General features: G+C 40.3%; 1 protein-coding gene across 1 annotated transcript in view; it reads right to left on the bottom strand.

Moving 5' to 3' along the window:
* Positions 1-18,588, bottom strand: part of LOC147664938 (anthrax toxin receptor 2-like) — a 470,307-nt gene that overhangs the window by 422,209 nt on the left and 29,510 nt on the right. Inside the window, exon 2 of the mRNA XM_086949874.1 lies at positions 985-1,077. Within this exon, the coding sequence (XP_086806000.1) occupies positions 985-1,077 (93 nt within the window). The remainder of the gene's footprint in view (positions 1-984; positions 1,078-18,588) is intronic.

An 18,588-nucleotide genomic window follows, 5' to 3' on the forward strand; every position in this document is an offset into this window, starting at 1 on the left:
ATGTTCTATTGCCCCGCTCCACCGAGGGAGCCTCTCCTTTTTCTGGGCCTCCGGGCGCGATAGTGGGCGGAAGTGGGTCGTGGGCCGCTAAGCAGCCTGGGAGCTGTAGTCTCCTCCTGCTGCAGCTGCGCAATGGTTTGGAGCGGCGGCAGGGGAGACACACAGCGTAGGTAGCCCAGGTGCGGCTAAATCAGCAGAAGCCAAACAGTAGGTTCAAAAAGCAAGCAAGCACCAAATGTTCTATTGCCCCGCTCCACCGAAGGAGCCTCTCCTTTTTCTCAGTGGTTTAGATATTATGTTAACTACTAAAATTGGAAAGTGAGCATATTTGTTTGTTACTACCATAAAGTATATTATGAAGCTTAGCAGGCAAACAGTACAATGGTGGAGTTTCCATTTTGCTGTTAAAATGCTAGAAGGGCCGACTTGTTCCTCAGGCTGAAACATAATAGTAACAACAACAAATTGTAATATATAAAGCACTATTAGATAACATTTGTTTAGGTAGAACAGTGTTATATGCATTTATAATTTTCATGAAATAGTACTATTTTTCGGTAGGTTAACATACAGCAGAATAACAGCTAAATATTATTGTGAATGTGCACAAGATCTTGTACCACATATCAGCAAGAGTATCGTGGAGTGGCACATTGTAAGTGAAACGTGGCATAAGCACCTTGCCTGCCAATCAAAATGCCCACTGCAATTTGTTCTCAGTAGAGTAGCCAATTCACATTGGAGTGCATGCTGCAAATCAGAGCCCAATCACAATGAGGCAGCCCGATGCTTTTAAGTGCGAAAGCCAAAATTGAAATTTGTACCTTCCCTCCAGCATATTGTACAATTTTATAGGAACGTTCTCTGTATTACCCCCAATGTGTTACCTCTAAAATAAGCCAGGACAGAAGATAATTATTTAAGTGAGCTAGAAAGTTAGCAACAATGTTATCTTCATGTTTTCTTGGTAAAGGCAATGCTTACGTATGGTTGTCTCGTTCACGTAGTAAGTGCAAGTAACGCCATCTCGTCTTCCCAGCAGGAATCCATTTCCTTTTAAAACGAGTTGAAATGCCTCTATAGGAAAGGAATATTAAGATTTCATATCACAAATAACAGGTTGTCCAGGTTAACATTAGTGTTAGTGAGAATTTACTTAAGTGAAGGTGACTGAGCTGTCAAGAGTGAGAAGGTTGCACACACTGCCTCTATGCAAATATGGGTTGAGAAATACAGGTTGTCCTTCCAGATAGATGCAAAAACATTTTAGTTACTATAGATGAAAGAGAATGGTTCATACATAAAGAGTGGAAAGAGACCCGATCCCCAGTCTTCTCTAAATGTAATTGTAAGCCATAATTAAAAGTGGAAACAAAGTGGAAGGCACCATGGAAGGCGGAGCAGTCTGGACAGCCAAGATAGCTTTGCTGCAAAAATGAGAACCTCTAAGCCAAATCTATAACCCCATCTGCATGTTTATGTGGCAGTCATTTGTATTGTTTGCCATTATTGACTTCCTGTTTGAACAATTAAAATGTACTGTCTTTAGGTACATATTGCAATTGAAGTTTATTGCATTTTTTTGTTTCACTCATTCATGAAGTCGATGGGACATGTGTAGATTGTGACTAGGAATATGGAGAATTATTTAAATAGAATTAGGCAGAGTGTGTCAGTGGGATTTGTTATCAACTTTGAAAGCAAGGGACTTTAGTTCTAATTATTGATTCCTCATTTAAACAACATGTTTGACCCTTTGCCTAAGTTCTGTATCTTGCATAGTTCTCAGCACTTATAACAAAACACACATTGAGATCCACTGGGATGCTGTAGCCCAAACTAGACCTTGTTCCGAAACCTGCACTCAAAGAATATTGCTGGGGATCAAAGGTAACCAAAAAGGAATCCACATCATCTGTATGACACTTTTTATGTGGTTAAAATGGTTTAGGACAACATTCTATTTGAATGACCGGCCACTGTGAAAAATGAAAACTTGAAATAGATAAATGCTCAGTCATGTTTGAAATTATGTGGGTGATATACTGTTCCTGACAGTTGGAAATTGGCGATGGTATCCCCTTTATTAAAGAAAGCCACATTGGATCCCCTCTGCACCGCGAACTACAGACCCATTTCTTTACTGCCTTTCCCAATTAAGATCTTGGAAAAATAGGTTACTAAGTCTCTTTCACGTTTTATTGAGGCAAATGTTTGTCTAGATGTGGTCCAATTCGGCTTCCGGCAAGCCCACGGCACGGAATCAGCACTGGTGGTTGTCCTGGATGACCTTCGTTCGCGTGTCGACAGTGGTCATGCAGCATTTTTGGTGCTGCTCGACATGTCGGCCGCGTTTGACACGGTGAACCACTCTACTCTGATCAGAAGGTTGGAAGACAATAGAGTGGTCGGTGCAGCGCGGGACTGGCTGGTCTCTTATCTCCACAATAGACATCCAGTAGTGAGTCTGCCTCCATTTAGGTCTGGTATTAGAATGGTAGGGCATGGCGTTTCTCAGGGGTCAGCAATCAGTCCCATTTTATTTAACCTTTACCTCTGCCTGATTAGGTTGATTAAATCCTTTGGTATTACAGTAATAAACTATGCTGATGACACGCAACTTATCTTCTCCTATGAAGGTAAGGATGCTGTCTCTACAGAGACCTTTCATCGTTGTATGCTAGCCACTGCGGACTAGTTGAGTGAAAATTCCCTTCAGTTTAATGGATCAAAGACAGAGGTGCTGCACTGTTCACTAGACAAAATTCCACGCCCTCTGCCGGTGGATTTCTGGCCTCCCGCTACCACGGCCTTTGTTGAATCAGCGGACGCTGCTCGTAATTTGGGTGTTATTTTTGGCCCACATCTGCAGCTGGACGTTTTTGTGAATAAGACCATTTTTGCACTTGCATGATGATGCTAAGAATGCTGCGCAAAATTCTCCCAATGTTACCTGTGTCGGCGAGACCCGAGTTAGTGCGTAGCATCATACTCAGTAGGCTTGATTATTGTAACGCACAGCTTCTTGGTGGCCCTAGTTCTCTGATTAGACAATTGCAGCGGATCCAGAACATGGCAGACAAGCTGGCCCTTTCGCGGGTGCATTCTGCCTCGTCATCTCTGGTACTCAAGGACCTTCATTGGCTGCCTATATATCAGCGGATCTGCTTCAAAGCTTCTTGGATTGTCTTCAGAGCACTTCATGGTATGGGGCCCTTTGTTCTTCAGAACCTATTTAATTGGTATTTGGCAGCCAGACTTTTACGCTCTTCCTCTGCATATCTGGTGGTTGTTCCCCGAATCCAGAGGACACGGATGGGAGGCCGTTCCTTTAGCTTCACTGCTGCTAAACTATGGAACTCTCTTTGCTGCTAAACTATGGAACTCTCTTCCACTCTCTTTACGGAATCTGAACAAATCAAATTGTCCCTTTTCAAAAAGGGCCTGAAGTCCCATCTCTTTCCTAGGGCTGCGTAATCCTCTCTGCATGTGATGTGATTTGAGTCAAAGCGCCAGGATACCCTCTGGGTGAGAGCATGTGCTATATAAGTACGTTTTACATTTTACATTTACATATATTTGGACTTTTATTGGCTGCACTTAAGTGGATTCAGATTTAATTTTAGTCATCCTCGCTCCTAGACTGCTTACATATTTCCCGGTAGAAAGGAACACCCACTGGTGTATTTTGTTTGACCTATATAATTAGATAGATAGATAGATAGATAGATAGATAGATAGATAGATAGATAGATAGATAGATAGATAGATAGATAGATAGATAATTGTATTGTTAGATGTGTATCATAGAATGTGTCATTTGAACATTCCTACACACTATACGATTTTCATTGTATTAATTTTGAATTTATTTGACCCCTTTTTTACTCTGTATAATGAGAATAAGTTTCATTCTGTACGATATAGTGCTTATTGTAAACTACTTAATAATATTGAGGTTAAAATGGATAAACAATAACACAATTGGCAATTTACATTTAAATTAAAAAACACACTGAAAAAACAGCAATGTTTACTGTGAGCATCAAAAACTTAATCCAAAATGAATTTTGTTTGCAAAAGTTCTTTTCGAAACATTCACGAACTCCTGGAAAAACGGTCATAAAAAAATGCAACAGCTTAAACAAGATTCCATTTTGGTCCGTATTACTGGTAAATATAGACTTTCCCTATTGGAGTAGGAACAACAATGATGCTAATATTATAAACTTTTTTTTTTTAATTGCGCTCAGCTAGTAGCCAAAACTGGAAAATAAATGTGTTGGAGGATGACGTCACAAAGAAAAGCTTGCCGCTATTAAGGCAGCCTACATCAACTTTCAATTTTTTTCTTGTTGTAAAAACAGTAGACCCCTGCACCTCAATAAACTGACTAAGAAGAGCTTTGGTTTTTGGTTGAGTAGACTTAATAACCACACCAATGAAATGGTGATACCAAAGGACGGTACACAAAAACTTTGAGGTATTTTTTTTGGCAACCAATAAAGTGAAATTGAAGGGGCAAGGGGTCAAGACTATTTAAGCAAACAACAGGCCGTATTTGTTATAAATATATTTTTACTGTTTGTTACATTTGAATATCCATAGGGCCTAATTGGTGGATTTACGACAATTTTCATTTCATGCGCATGAATTTCTTAACCTGAATAGGTTGTTTTCAGAAACAGTTCAAATCTGGCATATCTTGAACGTGCTCTCTAGAAGTGAGTGAAAATCGTCGTGTATTTTAATAAATCAAATCTTGCACAATTTGAATCTCAAACTAATAGAATTGTTAAAAGAAATTTATTTTTTATGAGAGCATTTCAGTACCACCCCTAGTGGGATAATAGTGTTCTAAGATAATGTACTGTGTTGAGACATCTATGAGAGTATTTTGTTTATGTTTACACGCTTGTCAAGTATATATACCTGTTACAAGATGGCACCTCTTCAGGTGATCAAGGCTGCTGTGCAGCCGAAAGGAGTCCTGTGTGTCCGGAGTGACCAATAAACAAATATGATTTACTTCTGCCCCAGAGTGCCACCTCTTTCACTGAAGTGGGAAGATGTTTTATATATATTCAGTAAAAAATTTGACCACCTAAGAAAAGGAATCCCGAGTGGTCCAGCAGCAGCAACAGTTACAATTGTGGCAGAAGAGACTACAGGAGAACAAGATGAAGGAAACAATGTGCCTGCTTCCACCAGTGCAGCGTTTGACCCCAAAGACACGGAAGGGGTAAAAGAAAGATTTTTAAAGGAGATCATGCTAATGGTGAAAGGGAGAGCTCAAAATATCCAAGCCGGAAGCGAAAGCCCAGGACCAAGTCGTGGAAGAGGAGGCAGAGGAGGAAGAGGAATGCAAACAAGGGGAAAAACGGCGAAGAAATGAAGTTTGACATCCATACAGTGGTAAATCTCTCTAATTATTCATTATCTGACAGTGAGCTTGAGGTATTGTCCAAAGGACTTTCCTTTTGTCCTTCGACTAATTTTAATTACACTGAATCTCGTATTGACCTTTTTAACTTCACTAGAAAATTAAAACTAAAGAAGTGGTTTGCGATGCACAAGAACAAAACGAACAAAGTCTCTAATGTTCCAACAAATCTCAATGTGCATGATGTTGATATCCTTCAAACTGTGCAGGAATTGGGAAATCAGGGGGATGTTATCAGTGATGCCTTTCTGAATTTGATTAACACTGACATTGACATCGAAATGACAAGTGATAGTGGCTTCCAGCCCAAATCGATATTTTTACCACAATTAAACAACAATGTCATAAACTGTTTTGAAAGAGGGATGATACAAGAATTCAAGAAGTTGGATTCTGAAAAGCACAGAAGTAAACAAAATCTAACTAAAGCACAAAGAGATGCGATTTTAACGTTGGAGGAACACAGAGACTTTGTTATCAAAAAAGCGGACAAGGGTGGGAATGTGGTGATGTGGCCGCTAGATATGTATATTGAAGAAGGCCTGAAACAATTGAATGATGTAACTAAATACAGTAAGGCTTGTAAATCTGAGTATGAGGAGACTAACAAAATGGTGTATGACAATCTTAAATACTGGAGGGAACAGGAAATATTGGAGTATAGTGAATACCTGTATTTATACTGTAAAGACCCAAAAATTACTGTATTATACCTCCTACCTAAAATACACAAAAATGCCACAAGACCACCAGGTAGACCAATAGTATCATCTCGAGGCAGTACATTGGAAAATGTATCTAAATATGTAGATTATTTTCTACAGCCATATGTCCAAAGTCTGCCAGCCTATATAAAGGACACTGGAGATTTTTTAACTAAGATCAACGGGATTGAATGGCAAGATCATTCCCTGCTCTTAAGCATGGATGTATGTAGTTTATACACCAGCATTCCGCAGAATGCTGGTGTGGATGCGTGCAGACACTTCTTGAAAGAAAGATCATTATCATTTCTAGTGCACACGGAAATGATACTGGAGATGATCTCTATTTGCTTGAAAAACAATTTTTTCATCTTTGATAAGACTATGTACAGACAAACCCAGGGGACGGCAAAGGGGAACTGCTTCGCCCCCAGCTTTGCAGGTCTCTACCTCGGCTGGTGGGAGGAGCAGGTGGTCCGGAAAATCAAATTGTACCAAGACCATGTCGTCCTCTGGGCCAGGTACATAGATGAAATTTTTTGTATTTGGAGAGGTGAGCAGGAGACAGCGGACAAATTTGTCCGTACACTCAATGTGAACAATTGTAATTTACAGTTCACCAGTGAGACCAGTAGAGAAGAAATTGTTTTCTTGGAACTTGAACTATATATTGACAATAACGCTATACAGAGCCGATTGCACAGAAAAAAGACTGCTGGCAATAGTCTGTTACTTTCTCAGAGTTGTCACCCCAGAAATCTAGTTGCCAGTATTCCTTACGGGGAGCTATTGCGAGCGAAACGCAACTGTAGCTCAACTGAGGACTACTTAAAAGAAGAAACAGTTAAGTGCAATAGATTTAGAGAAAGGGGATATAGTGAAGATGTCATTCCGGCAAGTGTGGAAAAAGTGAAGAATCTGAATAGGGATGCTCTTTTGAAGAGATCCAAAGAAAATAAGGAATCAGGTAATAAGCTTAGGTTTATAACCACGTACAATAAGCAGGCTTGGGATGTACGGAAAAGTTAAATACATTTTGGGAAGTGTTAAGAACGGATGAGGACCTTAAAGAATATGTAGGACCATATCCATCTATTACTTTCAGACGGTGTAAATCCCTCAAAGACACTCTAATGACAAGCTCCATAAAAGAAACTAAGAGAAAGAATCCAGTTGAAGGTTTTTTTACTTGCATGAAATGCAAGGCGTGCAAGCACAGTCAGAACTGTAAAACCGTCAAATTGAGGAAAGACAAGCCAGCATTCAAAATAAGTAGACACTTTTCCTGCGACACTGAGTTCGCAGTGTATGCGTTAAAATGCCCTTGCGACCTTTATTACATCGGAAGCACCATCAAGAAAGCCAAATTAAGAGTTCTTGAGCATTTAAGAGTAATCGCTAATAACGACAGACAGTATCCGGTTGCTCGTCATTTCCATGAAACCCACAATCAAAATCAAAACCTCCTCAAATTTTGTGTGTTAGATGATTGAGTTGAGGAAACTTGAATCAAAAATGATTATAAAGTTTAATACCATGATACCTGTAGGGTTAAACTTTGATGAGGAAATATCAATCCATCTGAGATAATAACACAAAAATATGAATTTATGAGTCTATCCTTTGCGTCTATTTTTCTCTTGATATGTTTTTAACTGATCGTTTTTTATATTACAATGAGAGAGTTCCTCCGATACTAAATTAGAAATTATATGTTTCCATTGCAGAATGAATTATATGAAAAATGTGAAGATCCAGAAGATGAACTTTATTTATGCTCACTTGAGCAGGACTCTTGTTTTCAGCCTAAGCAAAAGTGTAATGAATTTAAAATTGATTGTTGTTTAGTGGCAAAAATCATGTAACACTGGTTTAAATATTAAGTTTAAATGCCCACTGGGGCAGTATATCTCAATACCAGCATTGTGACCAAATGAATACGGAAAAAGTTAGTCCAAATGGTCAAGCCACGCCCACTGGGGCTTTAAATGTTTTGACATTCATTTATTTTGCATTATAATTATTTAACTAGAGTATTTTAGAATTATGGAGTACAAATTTGAGTTCTTGCAAAATTCGAGGTATTTTCACTGTTTACATCTATTGAAGATATAGCAATGGAGTATTTCCACTGTTTCTATCAGTAATGGGCGGAACTAGTCTCTAGCACTTTAAGAATACATGTTGTGTTGGTAAAACTTGACCCGTGAACAAGCTGTGACTGAAACAGCGAAACGTGTTGGGCACCCGTTGCATAACTGAATAAAGCGTTTAACAAATTGAGGCCGTGGCACCAGTGTGGAATTCTTTTTCGTTAACCTGGATGTTGTTTGATATATATATATATATATATATATATTCACTGAAAAAACCATAGGTTTCACACCAGTTATAGTTAGGAATTAGCATTTAAAAAACCTATTAAATTCACTGACAAAACCAGTTATAGTTAGCTGGAAATTTTACTGATATAAAACCAATGAAATTCCACGTTATAGTTAGTTGGACTCACTATAACTTGCGCGTGCAATGCACTGCTGATGACGTCACATATTACATCACTCATGACATGGTCAGTGACATCACTCATGACATCACTGATGACACCATCCAGTGAATATGTGTCTTTCTGAAAAATAAATATTAGTGAGTAATGTTTAAATATTTAAATATATATATTATTGTTTCACTTTGTTTATAAGTGGCTACATGTGTTGGTAAGTAGCTACATGCGTATGTATATGGGTTATTAGATGTTTCTCTTAGTATCAGTATGAGTGTCTATATGGTTTGGTGGGGGTATTACTTAGCACATAGATGCATGAGTGACTGACTCGCTGTTTGTATGTGTTTTGAAGACAGCATATGTGCAGGACTGTATGGATGGATGAGTGTGTATATGTGTTTGTTAGTGAGTGAATGACTGTCTCACTAGTGTCTTTATCAGTAACTACATATGTTTTAATCTAGTATATGTGAATATTGATGTATATAAGTGAGTATATGTGAGAGTAAGAGATTGTAAGAGTTCCTGTTTAAATAAGTATGTGTTTCTATAAGTGATTGTTTAAGAGAATAAATATGTGTAATTTTCAATACAAGTAAGGTGGAAGTGTGTGTATAACTCTATATTCAAATAAATGGATGTTCAATAGTTTATTTGCACGTGTGAGTATGTGTGTGAGTAACTTTTGGATGACTGTCGGTGTGTAACAGGATGTATAGGTGTATCACTTCATATGATAAGTGAGTATATGTATGAGTGACTATATAGAACTGTTGGTGAATGACTGGATGTGCATATAGATGGTGGAATTACTGAATTGCTTGTTGTAACTGATATGGGTATCTCCATTTTTTTTTAAATTTCAGTTTCTATTTTTGAATATGTGTTTCAAGGGTTACATTACACTGAAAGGAGGTCTGTCACTATGTCACAAGGATGGTGTCATCAGTGATGTCATGAGTGATGTCACTGACCATGTCATGAGTGATGTAATATGTGACGTCATCAGCAGTGCATTGCACGCGCAAGTTATAGTGAGTCCAACTAACTATAACGTGGAATTTCATTGGTTTTATATCAGTAAAATTTCCAGCTAACTATAACTGGTTTTGTCAGTGAATTTAATAGGTTTTTTAAATGCTAATTCCTAACTATAACTGGTGTGAAACCTATGGTTTTTTCAGTGAATTTCAAAGGTTTTTTAAATGCTAATTCCTAACTATAACTGGTGTGAAACCTGTGGTTTTTTCAGTGAATTTCAAAGGTTTTTTTAATGCTAATTCCTAACTATATAAGACCTGAAAGCCCACCAGGAATCTCCAGTATGCGCCAGGGGACTGCATTGCAGAGAGGTGTAATGAAGCCACAACCCTTTTTACACCTCTCTGCAACGCAGCCCCCGTGCATGTTTGAAGAGGGGAAACTAATTCCCCTTGCATACTGGGGGCCCCTGGGGGCCTATTAGCCCACCTGGAACCTCCAGTATGCGCCTGGGGCTGCATTGCAGAGGTGTAATGAGACTATGCCCCTTGTTACACCTCTCTGCAACGCAGCCCACTGCCGCGTTTGCAGAGGGGGAACTAATTCCCCTTGCATACTGGGGGTCCCTGGGGTCAACTAGTCCACCAGGAGCCTCCAGTATGCACGAGGGAGCTGCATTGCAGAGAAGTGTAATGAGGCCACACCCTTGTTACACCTCTCTGCAATGCAGGCCACTGGCGCCTTTGCAGAGGGGGGACTAATTCCCCTTGCATACTGGGGGTCCCTGGATCATATCTGCCCAAACACCGATATTCCGAACGATTGTAAATGACTTTTCTTGAGAAACATTTGGATTTGGATTATCATGTCCTATACTTTGGAATTTTTGAAAGACTGACTTTGAGGATGCTATAAATTACTCAAGTCTGCCCGAATTGTGTGGGTAAAATTGATACCTAGTCACTTTTAATAAGAATATACTTATGTCTCGTCTAACATTTGGAAGAAATATCTAGTTATATGACAACGGGATACCGACATAACTTGAAGGAAATAAGAACGCCCTGAAGAAGTTCTGTTGTACAGAACGAAACGTTTCGGCTGGCTGTGGTACATAAACTTAAGGAAAATAAAAGCATTTGAATATACACCAAGATTCAGCGCTTCAATAAGTACTCTAAGTGATATGATTTGATTGGACTCATTGTGAAAGTGGTGCTGTGCCAAACTTTGGAATATTCTCCACTACTCTCTACTACTTACTCTCTCCCACTCTCTACTACTCACTCTCTACTGCTCTCTACTACTCACTCTACTACTTACTCTCTACTACTCTCTACTACTCAGTCTCTACTACTCACTCTCTACTACTCTCTACTACTCACTCTACTATTCACTCTACTACTCTCTACTACTCACTCTGCTACTCTCTCTACTGCTCTCTACTACTCTCTACTACTCACTCTCTACTCTCTATTACTCACTCTCTACTCTCTACCTCTCTACCTCTCTACCTCTACACCTCTACCTCTCTACCTCTCTCTACACGCACACATATAGACATATATGCATATATATATGTGCATATGCATTTATATATATGTATGTGTATATATAAAAAAAACAACTAAACATTTTTTTTCTAATCAGCTACTTTTAAAACTGTCATTCTTTTTCCCCATGGTACACTCCCCGGTACGCTTACCGGTGCGCGTACCGGGCGCTCACCCCGCGAAAATCAAAATTTTTTTTTTTTTTTTTTTTGCCCCGTGGGGCCCTTTTATGGCCCCCACATCAAACCTAGGGGGTCAAGGGGGGTCTACTCTGCCCCCTTATGGTCATTTCCCCCTTTGTTTTGGCCACCTCTTGTGTCTCGATCCTACCGAGACACAAGATGGCGGCCGCTCCGGACTGTTTAGAATGTTTACAGACACCCCAGAGCCAATCAGCTTTCTCCGCGCAAGTCGCGTGACACGCCCGGTGCGCGTACCGGGCGCTCACCCCGCGAAAATCAAAATTTTTTTTTATTTTTTTTTTGCCCCGTGGGGCCCTTTTATGGCCCCCACATCAAACCTAGGGGGTCAAGGGGGGTCGACTCTGCCCCCTTATGGTCATTTCCCCCTTTGTTTTGGCCACCTCTTGTGTCTCGATCCTACCGAGACACAAGATGGCGGCCGCTCCGGACTGTTTAGAATGTTTACAGACACCCCAGAGCCAATCAGCTTTCTCCGCGCAAGTCGCGTGACGCGCCCGGTGCGCGTACCGGTGCGCTTACCGGAGCGCTGCTATAGATATATATATTTTTTTGAACCTTAATTACTCAAAATCCACTGGAGCACATATCTTGAGACATAGCAAAGGCACATCGGGCTACCAGTCCCTACAATTTTGCCAAGTTTGGTGGAAATCCATTCAGCCGTTCGGGCTAAAAGTGAAATCGACCGCCCTATGGAAATTAACATGGGGAAAACGCGTTTTGGGACCCCCCTTTTATCTCGGCCCCCGCTTGACGAATCCCCCCCAAACTTTCAGGGAAGGACCGGACCGCCATGAGACCATTTTCCTGAAAATTTCAGGCAGATTCGTCAACCGGCGCCAAAGTTATTCAAAATAGAATGTTGAGATTTAACATTGAAAATTATCCTAACTATAACTACCTACTGGCGACCGCCAGTAGGTAATATATATATATATATATATATATATATATATATATATATATATATATATATATATATATATATATATATATATATATATTCACTGAAAAAACCATAGGTTTCACACATGTTATAGTTAGCTGGACAGTTCACTCATGCAAAACCATTGAAATTCCCCTGTTATAGTTAGTTCAGCTAACTATAACTCGCGCGCCCGCAATGCACTGCTGATGAAGTCACATATTACATTACTCATGACATCGTCAGTGACATCACTCATGACATCACTGATGACATCTCAAATGACATCACTGATGACATCATCCAGTGAATGTGTGTCTTTCTGAAAAATACATGTTTTTTTATATGTATATCTAAAGGTCGATGGAAGAATAAATGGGTAAATAAATATCTAAATGGATGTTTTTTTGTAAAATTGATTGTATAACTGACTTATTAAGTGTATCTTAGTGAATAATGTTTAAATATGTAAATATATGTATCAGTGTCTCACTTTGTGTATCAGTGGCTGCACGGGTTGAAGAGTAGCTACATGAGTATGTATATGGGTTATTAGTTGCTTTTTTGAGTATCAGTATGAGTGTCTGTATGGTTTGGTGGGGGTATTACTTAGCGCTTAGATGCATGAATGAGTGACTCACTGTATGTGTTTTGAAGACAGCTTGTGTGCAGGACTGTATGGGTGGATGAGTGTGTGTATGGGTGTGTTAGTGAGTGAATGACTGTCTCAATAGTATCTTTATGAGTAACTACATTTGTTTTAATCTAGTATATGTGAGTATTGATGTATATAAGTGATTATATGTGAGAGTGAGAGATTGGAAGAGTTCCTGTATAAATAAGTATGTGTTTGTCTAAGTGACTGTTTAAGAGAGTAAGTATGTGTATGCTTCAGTAAAAGTAAGTGTAGTAGTGTGTGTATAGCTGTATATGCAAATAAATGGATGTTTGATAGTTTATTTGCATGTGTGAGTATGTGTGTGAGTAACTCAATGGATGAGTGTCGGTGTGTAACAGGATGTACAGGTGTATGAGTACATATGATGAGTGAGCACATGTATGAGTGAGTATATAGAACAGTTGGTGAATGAGTAGATGTGTATGTAGATGGTGGAATTACTGAATAGGTTGTTTTAACTGGTATTGGTATCTCCATTTTTTTTAACATTTTAGTTTCTATTTTTGAATGTGTGTATCAAAGGTTATATTACGCTGAGAGGATGTCTGCCACTCTTTCACAAGGATGATGTCATCAGTGATGTCATCAGAGATGTCATGAGTGATGTCACTGACCATTTCATGAGTAATGTAATATGTGACGTCATCAGCAGTGCATTGCGGACGCGCGAGTTATAGTTAGCTGAACTAACTATAACGGGGAAATTTTAATGGTTTTGTATGAGTGAAATGTCCAGCTAACTATAACATGTGTGAAACCTATGGTTTTTTCATTGAATTGCTAAGGTGTTTTAAATGCTAATTCCTAACTATAAAGTGGCTGAAACCTATGTTTTTTTCAGTGAATTTCTAAGGTTTTTTAAATGCTAATTTCTAACTATAACGTGGTTGAAACCTATGGTTTTTTCAGTGAATTTCAAAGGTTTTGCAAATAATAATTTTTAAATGTATTAATTGTTATATTTTTTAGTACTGATTTACTACATTGTTTTAAAGTATTTTTTTTTAGATATTTTATTTTTTAAATTACATTACATATTTTTAATATAAATTGAACATTTTCTTTTTTTTAAATATTGAAATTGTAATATATATTTTTTTATTTCATATTTTTTTAATTTATATATAAGTTATATAGCAGGCAATGATATCCTATGGAAGGAAATCCAAGTTACTGTAAGTATGGTTAGAGTTACTTTTCAGGATCAGTAGTGAGCTGAAAGATGCAGAACTGAGGTCTCTCCTGATAACAGGTGAGTAAACCGGAATTCGTAGTTCGGCTGATTTTAGAGGAATTTTTTAAAGTTCCAAAACTCCACACAGAAGAATTTCCAAGTGAAACCAGTCAATGTTAGCCTATGGAAGAAAATTCAAGTTACTGTAACTACGATTAGAATTACTTTTCAGGATCAGTAGTGGGCTGAAAGATGCAGCACTGAGGTCTCTCCTGATAACAGGGAAGTAAATCGGAATTCGTAGTTCGGCTGATTTTTGAGGAATTTTTTAAAGTTCCAAAACTCCACACTTAAAAGAACTTCCAAGTGAAACCAGTCAATGTTAGCCCATCGAAGGAAATTTAAGTTACTGTAAGTATGGTTAGAATTACTTTTCAGGATCAGTAGTGAGCTGAAAGATGCAGCACTGAGGTCTCTCCTGATAACAGGTGAGTAAATCAGAATTCGTAGTTCGGCTAATTTTACAGGAATATTTGTACGTTTCAAAACACTTAGAAACTTTTCTGGTGAAAACCACACACTAGATTCCTATGGAAGGAAAGACAAGTTACTGGTAAATACATTTAGATTTACTTTTCAGGGTCCGTACTTGGCTCAAAGAAGCAGCACTGACGTCTCTCGTGATAACAGGTGAGTAAATCGGAATTCGTTGTTTCGCTGATTTTAGAGGAATATTGTGCTCAATAGTGAAGGAAGGGGGCGGGGCCTGAGGCGACAAGTGTGCAAACACGCCCTGTGCCGCTTTTTAGGTTGGGGAATTAAATCCTCTTCAATCCTGAGGTCCCCTGTGAGCCAACTAGCCCACCAGGTACCTCCAGTATGCGCCAGTGAGCTGCGTTGCAGAGAGGTGTTCAGAGGGCATGCCCCCTTTTTACAACACTCTGCAACGCAGCTCCGTGGCGCTTACTGGAGGTACCTGTTGGACTAGTTGACCCCTAGGGGACCCCTAGCCCCCTGGCACATTTGCAGGGGGGAACTAATTCCCCATGCATACTGGGGTCCCTGGGGGCCAACTAGCCCACCAGGAACCTCCAGTATGTGCCAGAGAGCTGCGTTGCAGAGAGGTGTAATGAGGCCACGCCCTTTTTACACCTCTCTGCAACGCAGCCCGCTGGCGAGTTTGCAGAAGGGGGAACTAATTCCCCTTGCATACTGGGGGGTCCCTAGGGCCAACTAGCCCACCAGGAACCTCCAGTATGCGCCAGGGGGTTGCGTTGCAGAGAGGTGTAAAAAGGGGCGTGGCCTCATTAAACCTCTCGGCAACACAGCCCCCTGGCGCGTTTGCAGAGGGGGAACTAATTCCACTTGCATACTGGGGGTCCCTGGGGGCCAACTAGCCTACCAGGAACCTCCAGTATGCGCCAGGGGGCTGCGTTGCAGAGAGGTGTAATGAGGCCACGCACCTTTTTACACCTCTCAGCAACGCAGCCCCCTGGCGCGTTTGCAGAGGGGGAACTAATTCCCCTTGCATACTGGGGGTCCCTGGGGGCCAACTAGCCCACCAGCAACTTCCAGTATGCGCCAGGGGGCTGTGTTGCAGAGAGGTGTAATGAGGCCATGCCCCTTTTTACACCTCTCCGCAAAGCAGCCCCCTGGCGCGTTTGCAGAGGGGGAACTAATTCCCCTTGCATACTGGGGGTACCTGGGGGGCAACTAGCCCACCAGGAACCTCCAGTATGCCCTAGAGGGCTGCGTTGCATAGAGGTGTAATGAGGCCAAGCCCCTTTTTACAACACCCTGCAACGCAGCTCCGTGGTGCTTACTGGAGGTACCTGGTGGGCTAGTTGGCCCCCAGGGACCCCCAGTATTCAAGGGGAATTACTTCCCCCTCTGCAAACGCACCAGGTTGCGTGTTTGCAGAGTGGTGCAGGGAAGGGGCGGGGCGGGGCTTGAGGTGACGGATTGCACCACTCTGCAAACGCACCCCCTGGTGCATTTGCAGAGGGGTAACTAATTCCCCTTGAATACTGGGGGTCCCTGGGGCCAACTAGCCCACCAGGAACCTCCAGTATGCGCCAGGGGGCTGAATTGCAGAGAGGTGTAAAAAGGGGCGTGGCCTCATTACACCTCTCTACAACGCAGCCCCCTGGCACATACTGGAGGATCCTGGTGGGCTATTTGGCCCCCAGGGACCCCCAGTATTCAAGGGAAATTAGTTACCCCTCTGCAAACGCGCCTGAGTGGTGCAATCCATAATTTTTTTTTTTTATCGGCAGGGTACACGTACCCATCGCGTATCCCACGATTTAAAATATATATATATATTTTTGGGGGCCTTTGGGGTCCTTGTGGGACCCTCTAAGCAGGCCTAGGGGGTCAGGGTGTTTCTACCCTGCCTCCTTTTCACGTTTTTTGCGTTTATTTTTCAGTTTTCTTGTGCCTCGGTTCTACGAGGCACAAGATGGCTGCCAACACTTCCTGGTTTGGAGTGTTCACAGACAGTTTACAACCAATTAGCATGCAGCTTGTGCTCGTAATGGTACACGAAAAGGCCTCGGACAGTACGCGTTTGGTACAACTTCGCATATATATCTATGATTTTACTTTTGATTTTCTCAGGAACTACTGAACGGATTTACACCATTTAACAAAAAGCACAATCTACGGACCAATCTTTTGCCAAATTTGGTGTAATTCCGTTCAGCGGTTCGGTCTGTAGCTGTATCTAACGGTCCCTATGGAAAATTGCATGGGGAAAACACGTTTGGGAACCCCTTTTTTCTCGTCCCCCGCTTCACGAATCACCCCGAAACTTTCAGGGAAGGAGCGGAGCGGAGCGGGACATCTTCTTGGAGATTTTCGCGAAGATTCGTCAACCGACGCTAAAGTTATTTCAAATAGAATGTTGCGGATTTCCTATGGAAACTAGGTTTTAACTATAACTACCTACTGCCGACCGCCAGTAGGTAATATATATATATATATATATATATATATATATATATATATATATTCACTTAAAAAACCATAGGTTTCAGGCCTTATATAGTTAGGAATTAGCATTTTAAAAACCTTGCAAATTCAGTAGCTATATGAGTGGCTATATGGGTTATTGATTGGTTGCTCAAGTATTTGAATGGGAGACTGAGTGTGTGTGTGGGTGGCTGGGAGGTGTGTGACTCTGTGCATAGATGTGTGAGCAGTTGATTCACTAGGTGTATGAGTTCAAGAGTGCATGTGGAAACAGCTATATGGGCGGTTGACTGTGTGCATGGGTGTGTTGGTGAGTGAATGGATATCTCAGTGCTACATGTGCAAGTAAGTACATATGTAAAACACAGTGCATGTGAGAGTTGGCATATATAAATGGCTATACATGAGAGCCAGTGAATGTGCGAGTGGCTATATGGATCATTGTGTACTTGTATCAGTGATTGTATAAGAGAGTAAGTTTGTGTTAGTATATGGTTGAATAAGTAAGGTGTTGTGTGTATAACTGTATAGTTGAGGAAATGGAAGTGTGATTGATTCTTTGCATGACTGACTAGGTGTGTGAGTAACTCCATGGATGAGTGGCAGTGTGTGAGTGTCTGTATAGGTGTATGAGTGCATATGATAGTGTTGTATTGATGAGTGACTGTATGTATGAGTGATTCTATGGGTGAATGAGTAAATGTGTGTGTAGACCTAGGAATCAGTGACTGCGTATGTAGTAACTGGTATTGGTGTGTCAATGGTTTCAAGAATGGTAGTCTGTATTTAACACTGGGTGTTTCAAAGTTTATATTAGATTGTGAGGAGGTGCATCATATTATCACATGAATTATATCATCAGTGATGTGATCAGTGATGTCAAATGAGATGTCATCAGTGATGTCATCAGTGATGTCATTTGAGATGTCATCAGTGATGTCATTAGTGATGTCACTGACCATGTCATGAATGATGTAATATGTGACATCATCATCAGTGGATTGCAGGTGCGCGTAATATAGTTAGTACAACTAAGTATATAGGAGCAATTTCAATGGTTTTTTAAATGCTAATTCCTAACTATATAAGGCCTGAAACCTATGGTTTTTTAAGTGAATTTGCAAGGTTTTTAAAATGCTAATTCCTAACTATATAAGTCCTGAAACATATGGTTTTTTAAGTGAATTAGCAAGGTTTTTAAATGCTAATTCCTAACTATATAAGGCTTGAAACCTATGGTTTTTTCAGTGAATTTGCAAAGTTTTTAAATGCTAATTCCTAACTATATCAGGCGTGAAACCTATATTTTTTTTCAATAAATTTCAAAGGTTTTGTAAATGTTAATTCTATTAGCAGATAACGTTTATATATGTTATTATCCTTCTGGGACCACCTGAGCAGCCATCTTGTTTCTCAAGAGAAGTGAGGCACAAGAGAGCACAAAACA

Source organism: Lissotriton vulgaris, unplaced genomic scaffold (assembly GCF_964263255.1).
Source record: "Lissotriton vulgaris unplaced genomic scaffold, aLisVul1.2 SCAFFOLD_1004, whole genome shotgun sequence".
NCBI classification, from domain to species: Eukaryota; Metazoa; Chordata; class Amphibia; order Caudata; family Salamandridae; genus Lissotriton; species Lissotriton vulgaris.